Genomic DNA, 21,132 nt, shown 5'->3' with positions numbered 1-21,132 from the left:
CAGCTCCCATCAAAGGCCCATTTTAAAATAAATAATCACCGCGCTCACGGCTTAGCGAGGGGGCGTGGTGGTTGTGTGGCTGAAGCAGTTCTCAGGGTGATGTGGGTGTTTCTCACCTACGTGCACATCCGTGATTGTTCCTGGGGCTGCTAATTTGCTACAACTGCCATGCCCTCTTGATAAAATAGAAGTGCCAGTCAGCTAAGGAAGAAAGAAAAGAGACAACGAGAACAAACAGAGGTTGTAGGAGAAAGCAGGATGCAGGGGAGAGAAAGAGAGAGAGGCGGTGCGGGAGAACGAGCGAGTGAGTGCAGGCTCGCATGCAGCTGTGCAGGAAGCCTGGGTTTTGGGCCGACACCTGGGGGTAGTAGTAGTGGTCGCTCGCGCTGAGTGATCATGTAGCGGGAGTGACCAGTGGTGAAGGGCGGATGACTCTCCGCGTAAGGCAGCGGGAGTCAGGACTTGGAACGTGGTGTCCCCAGCGTGATAGCCCTGGTCGTTGGGGAATCCCAAGTCGCTGTTCGGTGGTGCCTACTGGAGCCAGGGATTGGTGAGGCAATCCAAATGGCAGAGTGAAGAGAAGGCCAACTGCAGGAAGGGCGACTCCCCTATTGAGCAGTCCAGACCGGAGAAGTAGGGGAGCCGCTAGGTAATAAGGCACCGGGCTCTGTAAATGTTTTAAAGGACTGCTTCCAGCATTGTTTTGACCTTGTTTTTAAAGATTGTTTTTCTATATTTTTAACCTCCACTTTTCACTCTTGTTTTATGGATTATTTATTTAAATGACTTTTTGAAGCACTGCACTTTATTTAATTTGAACACTGTTTTGATTATTGTTTTAAATTAAAGCACTTGGCACTTTTGTACACCATCCCCTTGCTATGTTGTCGCCTCACTGCTTAGGTCATCGGTAACATTACCGACGGTGTTGGGTTTAAGGGCTCCCGGACAGCAGATGGGAGCATGCTGCAAATCCGCATCGTCACAACCTGATGGAACTGGGATTATCTCTTTCTCTCAGTCAGCCTAAAAATGACAAAGCAGATTCAAAAAAATGTTTGCATGTTACACTTTATAGACTTTAAAAATGGGCTTTTTCTTTTATTTCACAATTATCTTTTCATCAGACTGACCCAGAATGCGGCCCACTATTTAAATATGCAGTTTCTTAACTAATAGTTAAGGGGTGGTCTTCTGCATTATCCACATAGAATCCATTAATGCATAGATAAACATCACTATAGGTATTCTGATAATTTTGAAGATGTGCATTTCTTTTCACATACAGGATATCAGGATAGCTCTCCAAATGGACTTCTTTGCTGTAGGGATGAAGCCTGCATTGCCTTTGTGAATTGCCTTGGAGCAGAAAACCGCTGTGTGATAGCTAAAGGTAAAGTGCATCATAAACGGATTAAAAATGAACAAGAGAGTGTCATGTGAGGATATCAAACTGACAAATTATAATTTCATAAAAGAACTAACTATTCTTGACCTGTTATGTATCTGAAAGGTGGTGTTAGAGAGGGGCCAATTCAATGTAAATCTTTAAAAGGGAAAACTAGATAAGCTGCCTTGACATGAAATAAAAAGCTAATTATAAAATAAATAACCAGGTGCCAAGAAACATTAGGAAAACAAAACATCTAATATATTATAAAGGTGCTGACAAGTTGCATCATTCCTTGGGATGTCACCAACAGCATGAACTGGCACTCCATCATGTAAATGAGCAGCTTCTAGTGCCAGCTGCAAGGAAGCCAATAAAAATGGCAAGCCTGTCAAAGCTGAAAATGAATTCAAACTGGTGTGGCAACAGCAAGTGGTCCATCTAAGGGCAGAAAGCTACTTAAAAAGCGCAGTGTAGAGAGCAGGAATCCATTTGGTGAGTGTGTGTATGACATTACATTGGTATTAGAAATGGGATGAAAAGAAGACCCCCAATCTGGCTTAGCAAAGTGTCAAGTGCTGTGGACACCCAAAATGGACTTGCAGGACTCTTCTGAGGAGCTACTGGAGAATTGAGGTTGAGATGTTAGGTCTAGAATGACAGTTGCAGGATCAACACAGGAAGGAAAACAGTCGAGAGATCGGTTACGTATGCAGCTCCTTCATTTTGGAAACTTTTCCATTTGCTCAGATCCAGTGCCTTGGGTGTATGGCCGATGGCAGAGCTTCGGGTTGCTGGAGCTGGGGAAAAGTGTGGCAGATCAAGTTGCAGGTGAGCATTGTGAGGCAGGGCCAGGAGCGAGATTGTGTAGAGAAAGGATGAGGTAGATGGTAGGGGCCTGAAAAAGCAGCAACAGAGGGAAAGTCTCAGGAGCCAGAATGCCATTTCCATTGTCAATTCAGTGAACAAAGACAGCCAAAACAACACTGCAGCTCCAGACAAAGAGGTCACCTGTGAACTACTGATGGACAGATCGCTGCACAGATGTTCAACATCTCACATCTCTGCTGCATTGCATGACAACGAAACGCACAAGATATCTACAATTTCTACAAAATCATCACTGGCCATATGATCACAGTGGAGGACCACCACACTTTTTCAAAGTTGCAAGGAGTTGGAAATGGCTCCTGGGAACAGCTGACTTTGACGGTAGGGCTATGCAATGGCACTGACAGGTTGCATCAGCCTGGGGATGAATCATCAACTATGTGAGGTGGCATTCCAACATGTAAATGAGCAGCTTCAGTACCGGCTGCAAGGGGAGACTATAAAAACGGCTAACCTGCCCAAGTCGCTTATGAATTCCAACTAGTGTGGCACTAGCCAGCCGTCCTCTTAAGGACATTGAGCTATCTAATAGAGCGATGTAAAGAGCAGGAATTTAATTTCATATATATATGTATATCATCAATATATAAATATATATATCATAATTTTTTTTATCATTTTAGCTTTCATGTGATTATTCATTCCCTAATTGGTTTTTTATTTATTTAATTTATCACATATGGTATTTCATACTCAAGGAGATTGGTTCCAGAGTCCAAGCTGTGTGTCGAGGTGAGCCCGACTATATCTAGCTGGAACCTCTCAACCTCGCGCACTAGCTCAGGCTCCTTCCCCTTCAGAGAGGTGACATTCCACGTCCCAAGAGCCAGTTTCTGTAGCCGAGGATCGGACCAGCAAGGTCCCTGCCTTCGGCCACCACCCAACTCACACTGCACCCGACCTCCTTGGCTCCTCCCATAGCTGGTAAGCCCACGGGAAGGGGGACCCACGTTGCCTCTTCGGGCCATGCCCGGCCGAGCCCCATGGGTGCAGGCCCGGCCACCAGGCACTCGCCATCGAGCCCCACCTCCAGGCCTGGCTCCAGAGGGGGGCTCCGGTGACCCGCATCCGGGCAAGGGAAAACGCCATCCAAAGTTTTCATTCATCATAGAAGGTTTGTTTAACTGCTCTTTGTCTCATCCCTCACCTAGGACCAGTTTGCCTTGGGTGGCCCTACCAGGGGCATAAAACCCCGGACAACAGAGCTCCTAGGATCATTGGGACACGCAAACCCCTCCACCATGATAAGGTGGCGGTTAAAGGAGGGGAGCCGGAAAAGGGTGGAGTGCCCTCTCAGGGTTGGTCGCGAGATCCTGTCCCAAGTGGAGGAGTTTAAGTATCTCGGGATCTTGTTCATGAGTGAGGGAAGAATGGAGTGTGAGATCAACAAGCGGATCATTGCAGCATCCGCAGTAATGCGGGCTCTGCATCGGTCTGTTGTGGTGAAAAAGGAGTTGAGCCGCAAGGCAAAGTCCTCAATTTACCAGTCGATCTATGCTCCTACCCTTAGCTATGATCATAAGCTATAGGTAGTGACCGAAAGAACGAGATCTCGAATACAAGCGGCTGAAATGAGTTTCCTCTGTAGGGTGTCTGAGCTCTCCCTTAAAGATAGGGTGAGAAGCTCAGTCATCCGGGAGGGGTTCGGAGTAGAGCCGCTGCTCCTCCACATCGAGAGGAGTCAGATGAGGTGGCTCAGGCATCTGATCAGGATGCCTCCTGGACGCCTCCCTGGTGAAGTGTTCCGGGCACGTCTAACCAGGAGGAGGCCCAGGGGAAGACCCAGGAGATGCTGGAGGGACTATGTCTCACGGCTGGCCTGGGAACGCCTCGGGATTCACCCGGAAGAGCTAGAAGAAGTGGCCGGGGAGAGGGAAGTCTGGGCATCTCTGCTCAAGCTGCTGCCCCCGCGACCCGACCTCGGATAAGCGGAACAGAATGGATGGATGGATGAATGGTATTTCATACTTCCAAAATGAAAAATTAATAAAAATAATAAAGTTGAGGACTTACTTTTTCGGCTTTATGGGCTTCATCAGGCGTCCTGAAATGTGTTATGGTGTTCTCTGGTACGCACTACTTTTATAAGTTCATAAGGAGTGCCTCAGAAAACAAGGTGACCACATGTTTTCCTTTAAACAAATATGAGTGACCCCTGCCTCTTGTGTTCTTATTACAATAAGGGATTAGGACTGTGCTGAAGGAGATGGCTGAGCATGAGAACGGTCATATTTGGGTATCATCCAAGTCAGTTAATAAACATCTCACAGCACGGCCCTCACTCTGGCTTGCTGACTAGAACTTCATTTAAAGATTTATAGGGTCTCTAGCTGTTCTACCCGTCTAAGATAAGTTGATATCTAAGTAAGCAACTAAACTCAGCTTTAACATTTGCAGTGCACCATTTATCGGAATGTATTTTGTAATGCATTTAAGAATAAAATGCACTGCACTTGTCATTCCAACAGATAGCCTATCACAAACATTTGTAGAATAAAATGCATTACTACAAACATTTGTGATGTGCCATCTGTTGGAATGACAAATGCAATGCATATGTCTCTGTTAAATGCCATTTGATATGGGATTCACAAAAGCAGTGTTAATGTTTGTGATGTGTCATTTGTTGGAATAAGAGAGACATAGCAACCAGACAGACAAAGTGTATTCTTACCTTCATGTGCCTAGTTTAGTAGTGCCAGAGTAAAAAAAATAATTAAATAAATGATCAGAAAGTGTCAGTGTCATCGTGTAACATAGAGACCATCATTCTGTTCACTGTGTGGCATTCTAGTAATGGATCTTTCTCTGTGTCACTAGACACTGTAACAGGTGTCATCACTAGGGGCTGCGCAACTAGCAACGTATGTGGAATCCAGTCACCTCTAGTGGCAAGTGTGGTGACAGGAGATATAAAGTGCTGCACGGGGAACTTCTGTAACAATGACAAAGGTAAATACGTTTTGTTCTCTTTATGCTTTATTTTCTCTTTTACACACACCTACTTCAATAAACCATTTAGTTGTTGGAAGAAGAGTAATGTGACTCTCAGTTTACTCCTAGTGGAATTCTGTGTCATTGTGCCACAGAGCCTGCAGAAAATGTATTTAGGCAAGAGATTTATAAAATAGTTATCACAAAGTAATCTATATATATATATATATTTACATAATTTATTAAGGGTTGTGACGTAAAAACATGTCAACCACTGGGCCTTGAACCTTGGTCTTAATTAAAAGCTTATTATGTGATAAGTGCTCCTGTAGCAAAAAAAAATTGCAGGGGCAGGCTACACTGGCAATGTAATTGGGCTTCAAGTTATTTTATGGCAACTGGAGATGTAGGCACATGCATTGGCTGGCAGGAAATGAAAATTCATGCAAGCACCCAACATAGCTACAGGAAAAAAACCAGCAGCAATATATGATGAGAGTGAAGCACATTGCATAGGCCAGTCAGATGAGCATCAACTGAGGAATACACCATGCAGGCACAAAAAACAAGGAGAGCTGTCTGCACAAAAGGATGTCTACAGGGCCTTGATAACAGATCGATTGTCTTCATTTCAACCCAAAGTCATACACTGATTGCAAAACAAAGTCATCCACACTGTTATGCCGTGAAAAAAAGATCCGCAAGATCACCTCAGTGTCAATCCAAAAGCAGGAGTCTTTTCACTTATGACAAGAAACAAGAAACGATAAGACAGCAGGACACTGGCACACATATCAGAGTGAGGGGTCAGCCTGAATATAGAGCCATTGAGCAGCTTGCTAACACTGTGGCCCATTACCTTCCTAGACAACGTCTATGGTACAAAGCACATGGGTTGAATTCATAGAGAATTTTTCCAAAGAATACCATGAGAGCAAGTGGGAAAAAGAAGTACATGAACCTTCTTTTGTTGAGTGTTTCCTAGTAGCAAAAATAACAGCAGTAACAAACAGGGATGGCATAGTGGTACATTAGGTCAATGGTGACGCTGGGTCTGATGAAAGGTACTCTCCTTGGGGACCTTAAACACTGTCCTTATTAGCCTGGGGGTGGGATGATGTCTCTACTCACATTCAAAATTTTAAGTGAATTTTAGGTTAATAGGAGGTTTACAGTTGACTCAGTATGAGAGAGTAAAGTTTGCTCACACCATGCTGCTTGTTTTCTTTTCTTGTATTTATGTGTGAAAGATGTGCCCAAAAAGTAACTCAAGCAGCTGCTTCCCCACTCTTCATGCAGTGACATCTCCACAAAATTTTCATCACAGGGGCCAGGGAAAAATTTGAAGCGGCATGCTAGCATTAATGTATCCAACTGTCTAATTGCTTTATTCAGGCCCCCTGTTTTCAGGGGGGTTTTCAGGCTGCCTTGGTGACACCACCATCACCATGTGACTTTAGACTTTATCCTTTTTTATGGTCCCTGACTACTGGATAGTTTTTGGCCACCCTGTGACCCTGAACTGGATTAAGCGAATATGAGACTGTTGCATTGGAGTCGTACATAAACCATTTTATAAAGGTTATGGTGCCAGATTTTGTTTCACTTAAATTTATTTATTTTTTTACCAAATTTAACACCATCATAATGATAATCCTATGAATTTCATTAAAAGAATATCCATCCATCCATCCATCTTCCAACCCGCTGAATCCGAACACAGGGTCACGGGGGTCTGCTGGAGCCAATCCCAGCCAACACAGGGCACAAGGCAGGAACCAATCCTGGGCAGGTTGCCAACCCACCGCAGGACACACACAAACACACCCACACACCAAGCACACACTAGGGCCAATTTAGAATCGCCAATGCACCTAACCTACATGTCTTTGGACTGTGGGAGGAAACCGGAGCACCTGGAGGAAACCCACGCAGACACGGGGAGAACATGCAAACTCCATGCAGGGAGGACCCGGGAAGCGAACCCAGGTCCCCAGGTCTCCCAACTGCGAGGCAGCAGCGCTACCCACTGCGCCACCGTGCCGCCCTTAAAAGAATATTCTACCCAAAAATATATTTATTTTATTTTCTATTTAGCCCATGTAGTTTTTAATGATAGCAGAGAAAAAAAATTTATATCACCTTTCCATGAAGAGCGAAAGAAAAAGGTTTATGATATAATAGAACACAATGGTGGCCAGAGCTGTACAACGGAAAAGGATGGGAAAAATGCCGATGGAAAAAATTCTCACGTTATTTGTCTCGCATAATCCACATGTCTCTTATCCAGTTGTATGCTCAAAATATGCGAAACACACGTATTTGTTGCTAAAATATTATGAATAGTTACGTCGGGAAAGCTCTGTGTACAACACAAACAAAAAAGTTCTCTGCCTTTGAATTGAAGACCCACTTCTGCCCCTCATTCATTGGTCAAAAGTCTTGTCTTCAATCAAAAGTACAGTATTATGGGAATGCCTTTCCTTTTTGTGTTGTATGCTGATTTTTTCAGAAGTAACTATCAATGATATTTTAGCAAAAAAAATGTGCCTGGCACATTTTTGAACATAAAAATGGAAAACGGACATGTGGATTATGTATCATGTATAATGTTACAATTTTTTTTTTGTTTCCATGGATGTTTATCACATTGTTTGAAGCTACACAGAACTGGCCACCATTGGGTTCTATTATATCATGAAAACACGAGATTAAATAGTTATCTCAACCATCATAGATAATTAACATATAAAAAAATATGATTTTTGGGTGGCGTAATCCTTTAAGCTTTATCTAATTTTATGATGTATTTTGAAGCTTGACGCTCCTGGCAGTCAATACCTGTAACCTAAAAGCCAATACTAAGAAACAGATACTATAAGACACTAGTGACAACTTTTGGTTTCAGGTTATTTAGATGAAGGAATGTACCTTATTAAATTTTATGAAATAAAAGAACTTGTTTTTCTGTCTTTTTGGTATTTTTCTTTTCAGAAATTCCGCATATCTGCTGATGATTAACTATATTATTTCACTTTTGTTGTTCCTGAACTGGGCAGACTTTTATTTTTTTGTTTTTAATACATTTACTGTATGTGTGTGAGTCAGTGCTTCATTTCCTTGTATCTGATGTCTCTATTGTTTTCTTAGTGTTTAGCCTCAAGTGTTATCGGTGTCAAACGGATGCCAATGGGACCTGTATAGAGACACAACAAACGTGCAGTGCCCCCAACATGACGTGTGGCTCCCTAACGCAGCAAATCACTATGAGTAAGACCAGAATTTTTGTCTTGTATATCCAATGAAAATCAATACGCTTATAAGATAATAATAATAATTCTTTGCATTTATATAGCCAGCATTGTGATATTTGCTGAATTACAAATGCTAATTATGTGTAGTATGTTCATATAAACATAATACGAATACCAAATTAAAGACACTCAAGTCTGTAGTATAGGAAATGAACAAAATGACTTTGAGATCAAAGCAAATCACTCAGTGTTCATGCACTTCAGGCCTTGAGAAATTCAACTGCCACAGAAATATTCCTTCAAAAGTTAAAACATTCGACCAAACCATCCTCAAATGTTTTCAGGAAACCATAATGTGGGAAAATGGACCAAAGTAATAGTTACTTTGGTCTGGCTCACACTTGGAGGTGCTTCAGCATCACTCTCAATATCACTTTCTTTTGTACCTTCTGGAAGTTTAAAATCCTTATCTGACAGTGCAGAATCTAAATGATCAACAACATGCAAAATTTTTCTTGTTGATAGTAACTGCTTATATTTGAAGCAATACTGTAAAAAAGAGGCTTGAAATACATGACACTCAGTCCATCTCTTTGCAGCCATCTAGCAAATAAAATCACGAAACATGCACTAGGCAGCTGGAATTTATGCTTAACAAGGTTTTGAGCCGTCTGTTCCTTGGTGTCAATAACTTCCTTAAAAGTGTTAAGACAGGGCTTAAAGGTAGTAACAGGACTTGCTACTATGTATATTTGTTAGCAAATGTAATTTTAGAGCAAACATGTTCTAATGTTATGAAGGAGAGAATTGTGTCATACATACATACATACATACATACATACATACATACATACATACATACATACATACATACATACATACATACATACATACATAGATAGATAGATAGATAGATAGATAGATAGATAGATAGATAGATAGATAGATAGATATACTAATAAACAACAACCCCCTCCTTAAAAACACATGAGACGACTTGGCTAATAATAAGAGAGAAGTCTCAGTGAGGCATTATGCAGGCTGTTGGTGTAAAGGAGCTGCAGTGGTGTTTCTTGACACACTTCTGCTGAATAATTTGTTAGATGAAACTCCTCAGCGTTAGTGTGTCAGAGAGAGGATGTGTATCATGGTTCATAATTGCACTCAGGTTTATTTTACTTTTTTCCTTCACTACAACCTCCAGGGGGTCCGGAGTGCCTCCTATAACTGAGCTTTCCTTTTTAATTAGCCTATGGATTTGGTGGGCCTCTCTTGAAGTAATGTTACCAGTCCAGCACACCACAGCTTAGAGAATCGCACTGGCCATCACAGAGTTACAGTACAGAACATGTAGAGAATGTCACTATATTTTCATTTTTTAACAAAATGCTTTTGTGTTGTTGCAACTTTTCCTCAAATGTTTGATTTTTTTTAAATCTTCAACTATTCAAAATAATAATCAAACAACTGATCATTTAGCAAAACAGTTGTTAATTGTATCGATAGAAAGGATGAAGGAATATTCCTTTACTGACACTGAAGATGATTATGAATTGAAAAAGTAGTAATATCACCCAAATACTGACTTAATCCAAATGGATACGGTGAAAATGTAAACTGTCCAGTCTTCACTATTGATCAAGCTGCTCTGATAACAGAGGGCTAGTTCGCACTGAAACTTTTACAATTAACAAAATTATTGTTTTCAAATGTGATGGCAATAATGTTAGCTAATGGTAGTGAAATTCACATTTGTGAGCTGAGAAAGAACAAATCAAAGTGTAAGCTGCAGTCAGAGGACCAAGCATACACAAGATTAGCATAACAAGAAGGAAGTTAGTTTTCTATTCAGTGCTCTGATTTTGGAAAAGAATTTTGTGATATGGAGATAAAAAGGTGACTTAAAGCCCAGTCCACACTAACATCACTGTGTACAGTACGAGACTAATGTATCTCTATTTCAGTTTAATTTAAACGCTTGTCAACAGTCTGACTGCTTCATGGATTCTTAGTTTATTCTCTAAACATCCATACATAACACTTTCTTATCTCTTAGGTGGGTTAAATAGGACTACAAAATGGAGAACATGTCTAGCAGATGCAAACTGTGGTGTTCCTGTCTCCTTCAATAATGGAACAAGTCGAATAACGCTTGCTTCAAAATGCTGCAGTACTGACTTGTGCAACACGAATGATGTTCCAGGTAGGGTTGAAATGCTGATTGCTTTTTCGGTGAAGTGTAGACTGAATGGCGGCTGTGTACATCGTATTAAGAAGTTTTCTCCTAAACCAGAGTTTGGTCTTCCTGGATCTGGAAAAATGCAGTCCTAATCACTGATGTGGACCCAAGAATAATCATATTCTTCATTACACTTTTACACTGTTTTATATTCTCAACACATCCAAGACAATGAATAGAACAACACTGGCAAAACTGGGGCACATGTACTACTTGTTGTAAAAGAAACAGAACAAACCACCCTGTATATTGTCAATGAAACAAACAAAGAGTCGAATTAGAGTAATCAACACGGACTGAGTTAGCATAAGGCTGAAATGAAGGATGGAGGGATTGGTCTTACAGGAGCTGTGCAGAAAGAGGCGGGTTCTTAGCTGGAAGTGAGGTCTGTGGGAGGGCGTGGTCTAGCAAGGGAGGTGGGTGGAGTTCTAGGTTGGCTTCCCTTCTGCTGCTCTGTGGGACAGGGAGAAAAAGCAATAGTGCAGTTCGTCAACCCCTGACTCTGCCTCTTATCCCCACTTAAGCCCTTAGACTGCCTCCCATGCACGTGTGTATGACAATGTATAAAGGAAAAATTATACAGGTCAAGTTTTTGTGAAATTTAGTAAACTGAATGACATCTTATAGTTTAAATGCTCAAAGAAATAGCAATTTCCAAACATCAATGGATTGACAGAGGTCAGTTTTTAAACAAAATTGGGGTATTAACAAAGTGGCTACTAACATGACTACCTCAGACCTCTGTGAACATGGTTTCGACTCCCACTTCAGGTACAGCCTGTGTGGACTTTGTATATTCTCTTTGGGTTTTAACAAATTTCCTCCTATTTGCAGATTAGGATAATTGACAAAATATGAGTATGTGGTGCATTCTTTAATGGAATGGTGGTATTCCTATGTGGACCTTTACTTTTTGTGGGTCTGTGTGGGACTTCTTCTGTTACTCAATTATCCTCACACATTCCAAAAAAATGTCTGTATTAGATTAGTGGTTCCCAAACTTGGTGGCCCTGGGGCTGCAGGTTTTTGTTCCAACTAACTTCTGTTCTTAATTGGACTCCAAGCCTAATTAAATGAGCTGTTATTTCCCAGTTTCTGTGTTTTGGGGTCAATAAAATTATTACATAAGTAATTCTGTCAATACATTTTCATAAAAATTAAGCAGTTAAATGTGGATAAAGTATTTTTTTTACTTTTTATTTATGTCCATCCTGATTTCCATTCTGCCTTTCCATTATTGAGTAATTAGTGTATCTAACGCTGAAGCAACTGTAGCCTTTCATCATTTAGTGTTGTTTGCCCGGGTGTCTGCTTTGCTTGTTTCTAATTGTCACTATTAGGATACAATGAAAGGTACAGACTATACGGAATAAAAGAAAAATAATAGGAAAACAGCAAAAAGGTAAGTTTTTAAAGCTATAGGAAAACACAGAAATATTTCTAAATGTCCTATAATGTAAAAACCACACTGCTGTGCTTTTCTGAACACAGAATAAGAAAAGAGAAAAAAAAAAACAGCTGACTAAATGAGATCAATTATTATCACTGATTGTGAATCTGGTTGGAACAAAAACCTGCAGCCATATTGGGTCCCCAGGACAGAGAATGGGAGCCACTGTATTAGATGAGTATCAATGAGTGTGAGCAGAGCTGGACTGACGTTTACAATCAGCAGGAGCTTTCTCGGTGGCCTGCTGCCTGGCCTGGCCTGAGATTCATAGCAACCAGTGAAATAAACTAATGGTGAAATATATGATGTTATCATACTGGAAAACAAGCAGGCGTTATTGCTCTGTAGTAGGCACATGTCCTTTTGGTTTAACGTTGGAGGGTCTCTTTTTTTTGTTCAAGTCAAGTTTTGACTTCGTGTGCATCTTGGGCTCTGACAGTTAAACAGGAGCGCAAGGATGAGAGGTGCGTACGTCTTGTGCTTTTGTGATTAAAGTTAAATATGAAGATTGTTTAAAAGTTAATATATTTTGAATTATATTTGGATCTTGTATGGGTTTTGGTATTTGTTACTGTGTATTTAATTTGTTTTATTTTTGTTTCAAATTTTAGTGAAGTGTTGCGTATGGTCACATTTTTTTCCTTTTTCCCCTCAGAGTGACTGAATTGGCTACACAAAATGTTTTATTTTTTTTTTATTAATGGTACACATATGTGAGTGGAATGATTTGTGTTTTTAAAAGTACCCATTGTTCTTTATTTCAGGATAAGTTTGTTAATGAACGTGTCTTGTTTTTACTTTATTTTAATATTTTTAAAGTGCGTCTCCCGCACTCCAACAGTTAAACCTTAGCGCTATGATGAGAGACTGAATAGGCTACATGAAATGTTTCATAGTTTTTTTTGTTTACTAAGTGCATTCTTTAAAAAATGTTTGACAGAATTCTGTGGCACTGAGACATTTTTTGGGTCTTTTGTCTATTGAAGAAATTCAAAGTGGTCTTTTTTGACCAACACTTCAGACTTTGTGGAAGAGTATTCAGCATTACCATCCAGACACAGACAGCAAACTGCAAACATAGTCTATGCACTGTGGATTGCACTGACAAGTACTTTTTGTGGTTCAGTGCTTTTTGCACATTTGTTTTGACATAAATATAGAACTACATGGCTTATTTGTTTATGAACTGTTGTTCCACACTTTACTAGAGGTTGTCTTGAGACTAATATTTAAGAGTGAAATGTTTGTGTAAAAGCTGAATCTACTGTCTCCTCATTCATACAAAATTCCAAAACAAAATGGTGTTTGTTGGTTTTTTGAGTCTGTGCCAGTATAAGAAAACTGATATATATTGTGTGGCCTGGGTTAGACTTGGGATTCTCGGCCTGAATAAGCTTCGCAGTCCAGCCTGGAGTGTGAGTTTATGTTGTGATAGACTGGTGTTCATTCTGGAATCTGTAATGTCTATTTGAAGTTGGGAGATTGTCCCCCATATCTGTGTGAGTTTTCATTAGGGTATCTTGTTTCCTTATACATCTCAAATATTTATATTTTATGTTAATTTATGATATCAGTGAGTATGTGTTCATGAACAGTGTGTAGTCTGGCACCTGATTCAAGGACCCTTCAGGATCTGTGTGTGTTTTCCCCAAGGACTTCAAATTTCATGGGGAGAGTGAGTGTAGTTGCTTGTACAATATGATGGATTGGCAACCCATCGAGAAACCTTTCAGGGTTTATTTGGAGATTTGCTTTGTGTATAATTGTTGTGTCTAGGCAGGTTTCTTCTGGATACTACATTGGCCTCCTGCATCTCACTGTTTGGTAACTATTTTGAAATGGTCAGAATGGGCAGGAAGTGTGTGCGAGTATAACTAGTGTCCCCCATCCACAGTGGGACTTAATGCTGTTTGGATGTAAACAGTGATGAGTGAAATGGAATTTTCAGAGAATTCAATCTTTGATTTAAAAAAAATAAGCAAAACGAACGGGGTTTTGCTTCTAGTGAATTTCATGTTGCAAGGTTCAAAAGATTTTTTTATTCTAGAAGCATTTTCATGCATTACATCTGCATGTGTCTACCTGTCGTTAAGTATTAAATAAATAAAATAAAATACCCACTGGACTCCTTTTCCGCCATGGGTAGACATGTTGCTGAGCCATCGGACATGTGTTCCGTTTCTATGGGTATAAACCACTTAGTCAATTAGGATAACAATCCTGGCAAACAAAATCCTGAAGACGCATTAAAGACAGAAATGAAACTTGTAGAGTACAAATCCTTACCTGCAGAAATTAAGAAACAGAAATAGGTGATATAGAAAAATGTATTCTTAAAATTGGTAATCTCTATGTATTAGAAAAGTTTTATAAGCACATGAGAAAAGCAGACTCTATATTTTACTAAGCATTAAGATGTATGAGTTAGGATTAAAAAGACTTATGCCTACATATTTTTTTTATTATTCTGTATGAGCTAGAAACTACTAATAGTGTTTTAAGCCAAAGGTTAGATGTGCAGGAGAGCTGGAGAGAGATGGGCCTCGCGCTTAAAGAGAGGGAATGTGAACTCTTTGGCTGTAAATAATGGTAGGAAGCAAAGAGTTATTAGAGAGTAAGGACAGGCCATGTCAAACAGAAATAATGGACACAGAGGGGTTTTGACACTCCCTCAGTTAAGACATATTGGTAGAATTAATTAGAAGCAAGATTAGAACAGTGAAATGATAGGAGTCAGATGAGGATGAATAATGGCTTGTATGGTAAGAATTGTAATAAATGTTAGAGATGCCTATAGCTCAGGGCACAAGTCATCTGAATTGAGTCTGTACAATTAAACCTTGATTCTGCTGCCTGTCCTGAGACTCCAGGTGCCTTCTTTGGGGTTGATAGTGCCTGTGTGTCCTAATCTGTTTCAACGGTGGTTTGAATGTAACACTGGGGTAGACAGCAAGCGACTTTCTCACGTAGTGAGTTTTCCTATGGAGATACTGCATTAATGTGTGTGATGGTGCATTTTGGTTCATCTTCATGTGGAAAATATGTAAAACGTCCTACATATTTTTAAAAAGTGCACCGCACCTCCACAGTGATGTGGACAAGAGGCTTTAACAGAATTGATTTTACTGGTGTATAGGCAGTTACTTGGATTGTGCAGCTGCTGGGAAAAAATAAATAAAAACATGTAAACATGGAACTGTGAACAAGACTTTACACAGCAAAATGAATTGTTTTTTACCCCAAAAAACTCTTTAAACTCTTCTGAGGGATGGCCGGACATTTACCCCGGCCAATACCCCCAGGCCGCTAGATGGCGGCCTCCCTGTAGCATGGAAGTGCCCCGAAGACCAGCAGGGAATTATGGACAATGGAGTTTTTATTCCCAACCCTGCTGGCCCACCAGAGGACGCTGCAGGGAGGCTCAAGGACTCTTACGTGCCCTATAACCCGGAAGTGCGTCATGATCACATGACAAGAAGAAACAATGTGCTTCCGGGTTGAGGAAAGGGACTTTTACCCTGACCCAGAAGTCATAAGGACTTGTGGATTGTTGGACAGGAACACCTCCGGGTCAGGGGGTATAAAAGGACTGTGGGAAAGCCCAGACACTGAGCTGAGCTGGGTGGAAGGGTGGCAACGCGTCTGGGAGTGTAGAGGATTGTTTATTGATTTGTTATTGAGTATAGTGGAGTGGTGGTGCTTTGTGCACTTCATTATTATAATAAATAGTCATCTTTGGACTTTTACCTGGTGTCTGACGTGTGGTCTGAAGGTTCAAGGGGTCACGGAGACCTTAAACTGTCACACCCTTCAAAAAACTCTTTGATGAGTTTTATTCTTTACAATTGCAAAATTGACAGAGAAAGAAATTTTAATATCTGTTTCGTGAATGTGAATGGAAAACTTACCTATTTCATTCATCACTAGACATTAAATTCTCATTTTTACACTGTAATTGAATACCTATATTTGGGTTTAGAAAATTAGTGAAATAGATGGAAGCACAACAGTTCAATAAGTTTCATTAAACAAAATTGAGGAGAATCAAGGATGCATACAGCATGATCCAAAGACTGAAACATTCTCATATATTAAGTCCACTAATAATAAACAGAAAAAGTCTCAATGTCCTTTTTCCTATTTTATAAATATGCACTGATTTAATAAAATAAAGAAAGAAGATGAACTGATTTGTTTTTTTAATGTGGTTGTCCAGCAGTAAATATTTGTATGGACAACGATTTATAAGTTTCACCCGTGGCTACTGAAAGTCAGAACACCAAGTTAAAGTACATGTGTAAAGACTGCCATTACAAGTGGCCACATCTCAGAGGCCATAGAAGGCAGTCTTAAGTAAGTTTGCACTGGCAAGTACTGTGATGGACAATAGGACTTTACGGACCTTCACAACTCGGCTTGGTGTTATTTTGGAGGAACTAAGTCAGGGGTGTCGAATTCCAGTCCTAGAGGGCCGGAGTGACTGCAGGTTTTCATTCTAACCACCTTCTTAATTTGTGACCAGTTTTTGCTGCTAAAGTCTTTTGCCTTAGTTATCTCAGATCCCTTAGTTGTGTTTTCTTCCTTAATTAGCAGCCAAACAATAATGAGACACAAAATGAGCCCTCACATGAGCAGCTCACCTGTGCCCATCACGTAGTATCTGAAAATAAAGACAGGTGAAGATTTCAGTAAGGCTGATCTGCTCAGGTCACCAAAACATTCTGATGGCATTCTTAGAAAAACAACAGAATATCAACAGTTTTGGAAATGTCTGCTGTGGCAGAATAAGAGCAGCAACAAGCCATGGAATTAAATAATGGGTTTAATTAACAGGAAGAATTGGCTTCTCTTTAAGAAACTGGATGGAGTAAAACTGGCTGGAGTTTGAAGCCCCAATTTAGGTGGTCATCTGTTGGCTCGTTTCATGTCTCATTTCTGTTTGGCTGTCATTTAATAAAGAAAAGAATCAATTCAGAGGACAGACTCCTTAAAAACAGGGTTGATAAAATGAAGGAAAAGGACATTACTTAGCAGCAAAAACTGGTCACTCATTAAGAAAAGGGTAAGAATGAAAACCTGCAGCCACTGGGGCCCTCCAGCCCTGGAGTTCAACACCCCTGAACTCAGTGGATGCGATTGACGAGCTTTGTTGGATAACGCATGTAAAAAGTAACATCACAAACAGCTTCACTGTGGGTTGATAGCACAATCAGTCCTTTAGTTAGGGGTGTAATGAAAAGAAAATGAAAAGCAAGATCCTCCACAACTCTGTTGAAATGAAAGCAGACAACTAGAATCATTTAATGTAACATTCTGAAATGGGTCATGGGAGGCAGCATTGGTTTACACCCACTTGGGTCCAATTTAGTATCTTTAATTATCCTAATGTGTTTTGAGATGTGGAAGGAAAACCAGATATATAATAAGTGGAGAATGTGTAGACTCAACATACACAGTGAATGGGTTCATAATCTGAATGTGAGATGCTGGGTTTGTGAGGCAGCTGAACTAACCATTGCTACCAGCTATTATTTTACTGTTGTAATTAAAATAATCTTTTTATCCAGTAACCTACATTTGAGAAAGCATGCAGATTTTGTTTTTGACATTTTCACTCATTTTTCCAACCACAGCATACACAGAAAGTAATCAAAATGGACTGCAGTGTTGCAGCAGTGATTCATGCAGTACAACGGTGATGTGCCTTGGCAAGGAGACTGTCTGTGTAACAATCCAAGGTGAGCGAGGACCAACTGACATGATTACTTTACATTTTTATTAACCTAACGGTATATTCAGATTTCTTTGTTTTGCCTTTTTAATATGTGCATGCTCTACATATAATATACAATAGGAAAAAAAAGTTGGATTTTCAAACTTTGTTTCTAAATAAAATATACTGACTTTTTAAAAGGTAATGTTTTGAGATTATTTATGCTTTTCTTATTAATTTACTTTAAGATCAGGAAGACGGTGTTCTTCTTGTTCAAAAAGGATGTGCAACCAGCAACATCTGCACATCCAACTTTGGTGAATCCCAGTATCTGCTAACAGGACAGATTTCCTGCTGCACTGGACTCCTCTGCAACAGTCAAAGAGGTACTGGACTATGCTTCTTCTGTTCTCTATTTTATCAGCATTAGATGAAAGAAAAATGACTAATTGATTAGTTCTTCTGCTTCTTAGAATTATTATGGCCTGGTCAGTCTCACATTGCCCACATGGAATTTCAATGAATTCCATAAATTCTAAACTTGCTTAGTTATTAGACACCTCTGTCCATGCAATGTGTCCCACACAAGTCTAGTTCTTGATTTGTGCCCAGTGCTGCAAGAGTAGGTTCTGATGCCCAGAACCTCACAATGGAAAAAGTGTGTCTGGAAATGGAGGGATACAATAATGAGTCAGTTTTTCAAAATATACAGAAACCAGCTGTAGACAGCCTGTGATCAATGGGCACCACATTTAGGGTTGGCTCCTACTGTATCTTGCATCCGATGCTGCTGGGATAGGGTACAGTTCCAAGTGATCCTGAAGTGAGTTAAACAGCCATGAGAATGTTAATGTCATGTTAATTATTGGCATCATTTTAATTTATGTACTGTAAAAATGCATCTATTTCTCATATACTGTTAAGTAATTAGACCTTATTAAAGGCTTCGTTTAGACATAATAATGTTTACAAACCATAAATAAAGTAGCTATCCATTTCTACAAGATGGCCTACTGAAAATACTTCATGTCAAAGGTGGCTTGAGAAATAGATTTCTCTTAATACTGCACACTTCAGTTTATGACTTGTTAATCCTTCATCATATTCACAAGTAATTTTACCATCATATCTTAAGGTGTCACTCTACACTGTGATGAATAAAAAAGGTTGTGTTATATATATATATATATATATATATATATATATATATATATATATATAAAGAGAGAGAGGTGCATTTTTGTTGTATCTAAACTAAAAAGTGTCACCGATATGGAATTTTTATGACATTCATAAAATGCCTTACAAAAACTTTTTTAAGTGCTTAGCATATTGGATCAATGTCCATTCTTTGTTTTCTTTTTTTTCATCCAGTGGCCCCTCTGCAATGCTATCAGTGTTTTCCAGGCAATGGCAATTCCTGTGTGGAAGAAGTGGAGCAGTGTACATCATCAGCGATGTTCTGTGCGAGTGCTACAGTGGAACACTATCTGTGTAAGACATTTTTTATACCTACAACAAGTATAGAATATGATATACAGCCACAGTGACAATCAATTTGTAAAGAAAGAGGTTATATCTTAAATAATATATAAAGATTATGAAAAATTGTTTCATACACAATATAGTCTAAAGGCATGGGAATGCAGTCACATGGAGAGGCAAGCCCCTAAATGGGGTGGTACTGCAGACAGGCAGCCAATTTAGGGAAGATGTATCCTGGATTGATAAAGGTCTATTAAAAGACAAAGAAGTGGATGTCTAGGAAGTAGAGATGGTGTGGTCCCAAATTACTACCACTTGTCAGTGCCATACCTATGGGTTGCTTATTGTGTATGAAGGGTTTTTGACTCTTTACACAGCAGATTGACCAAATTATTAAGGGGGTCTTTCCCTGACATTAGCACTAAAGATTTTTGTTTCATGTTTTGAAAGGAGGATAAATTAAAAATGAACATTACATCTAATTAGTGAAGTTCAGGAAGAGGTACTTGCCTACACTAAGAACAGACCTTCTTGGAGTTTGAGATAAAAAGAAGGATGGATGCCAGCTGAATTGTCAGGGGAGCAGAATAACAGTATGTCTAATAGTATGAATAAATATAAAATGCAAAGTTGATTGACTTATTCACTCACTCATCGACAAACACAATTTCCCCTTTAATTAAAATGATGAAATTTGGCAGGATGGTACACCTCAGTCAGTACGTATCTGCTAAGATACAACATTTACATCTATCAGTATTTAGTGGTAAACTCCAACAGAAAACCTAAATATCCCAAAATCTCAAAAATGCTTTGACAGATTTAATTGGAATGAAAATTATCTCATGGGAAAGAAAAAAGACATTTTAAAGAACATACAGCAGACTTTTAAGAAATGGGAGTACCTCTCTAGTACACCTTTTTAGCAAGTTCTACCCAGCATTCTTGAAGGCAACACTGGAGTCAGAGTCTGGCTGATATATGGACAGGTGGCAGCTTCAAACACAGAAACATACATTATGTGACTTGGCATTAAAATTGCAACAGCTCAAATAAAATGTGCCAGTGGTATCATTTACTTTTGCAGTTAGCAGAAAACTGAAATCAAGAAATCACGTCTTTATCTGAATACCTTTTTAACTTTAACTTTTCCCTCCACCCAATTCTTCCCTAGCAAATCAATTTAATTTTAGAGAAGATCGAAAAGCATGTATAGAGCCAGACATTTGCAATCAGCAAATTTCCTTCAACAATGGAACACATCGCTGGAATACCAACGTGAATTGCTGCAACAAAGACTTCTGTAACAGTAAAACTGTTCAAGGTAATCATTACAAAATGTTTGGGAAACTTGCAGAAATGGTTAAATAGCAATTGGAAAGTTCACGCATTCAGGGCCTGAAATTGATATATGCATAAGAATTACAAATATACCACTTCCAACATTTTACTAAGAAGGCAAGCATGGTTCCCAGTTCCTCTTAAATGGGAAATACATTTTTTCTTCTTCCTCTCTATTCATGTGAACCAACTTCAGTATGAGACTGTGGTTCAAAGCACGTTAGAATTTGAATTATTTAACTTCCTTTGAACTTTATGTTCAAGGCTCCTAAATTAATTATGCATGTTCAATGAGGAAGGGAGGGATGAATAAAATTAGGGGCAACAAAAGAGTGTGTCATGTCTCTGACATGGAAGTGAAGTTAATAGAAGGGAACCACAAGGAACTCTTCTCTTACACAGCATTCAGTTTCCCTTGGAGTTGTTCAAAGTGCT

The 21,132-nt window shown here is 39.6% G+C and overlaps 1 protein-coding gene across 1 annotated transcript in view; it reads left to right on the top strand.

Moving 5' to 3' along the window:
• The window catches only part of LOC114667608 (prestalk protein-like), a 46,007-nt gene that overhangs the window by 18,538 nt on the left and 6,337 nt on the right, over window positions 1-21,132 (top strand). The window contains exons 8-15 of the mRNA XM_028822976.2: window positions 1,289-1,393; window positions 5,102-5,233; window positions 8,366-8,485; window positions 10,526-10,672; window positions 17,792-17,896; window positions 18,120-18,257; window positions 19,246-19,365; window positions 20,531-20,680. Of these exons, the coding sequence (XP_028678809.2) occupies window positions 1,289-1,393; window positions 5,102-5,233; window positions 8,366-8,485; window positions 10,526-10,672; window positions 17,792-17,896; window positions 18,120-18,257; window positions 19,246-19,365; window positions 20,531-20,680 (1,017 nt within the window). The remainder of the gene's footprint in view (window positions 1-1,288; window positions 1,394-5,101; window positions 5,234-8,365; window positions 8,486-10,525; window positions 10,673-17,791; window positions 17,897-18,119; window positions 18,258-19,245; window positions 19,366-20,530; window positions 20,681-21,132) is intronic.

Source organism: Erpetoichthys calabaricus, chromosome 17 (genome assembly GCF_900747795.2).
Source record: "Erpetoichthys calabaricus chromosome 17, fErpCal1.3, whole genome shotgun sequence".
Classification (NCBI taxonomy): Eukaryota; Metazoa; Chordata; class Cladistia; order Polypteriformes; family Polypteridae; genus Erpetoichthys; species Erpetoichthys calabaricus.
This window is presented reverse-complemented; position numbering and strand designations above follow the sequence as displayed.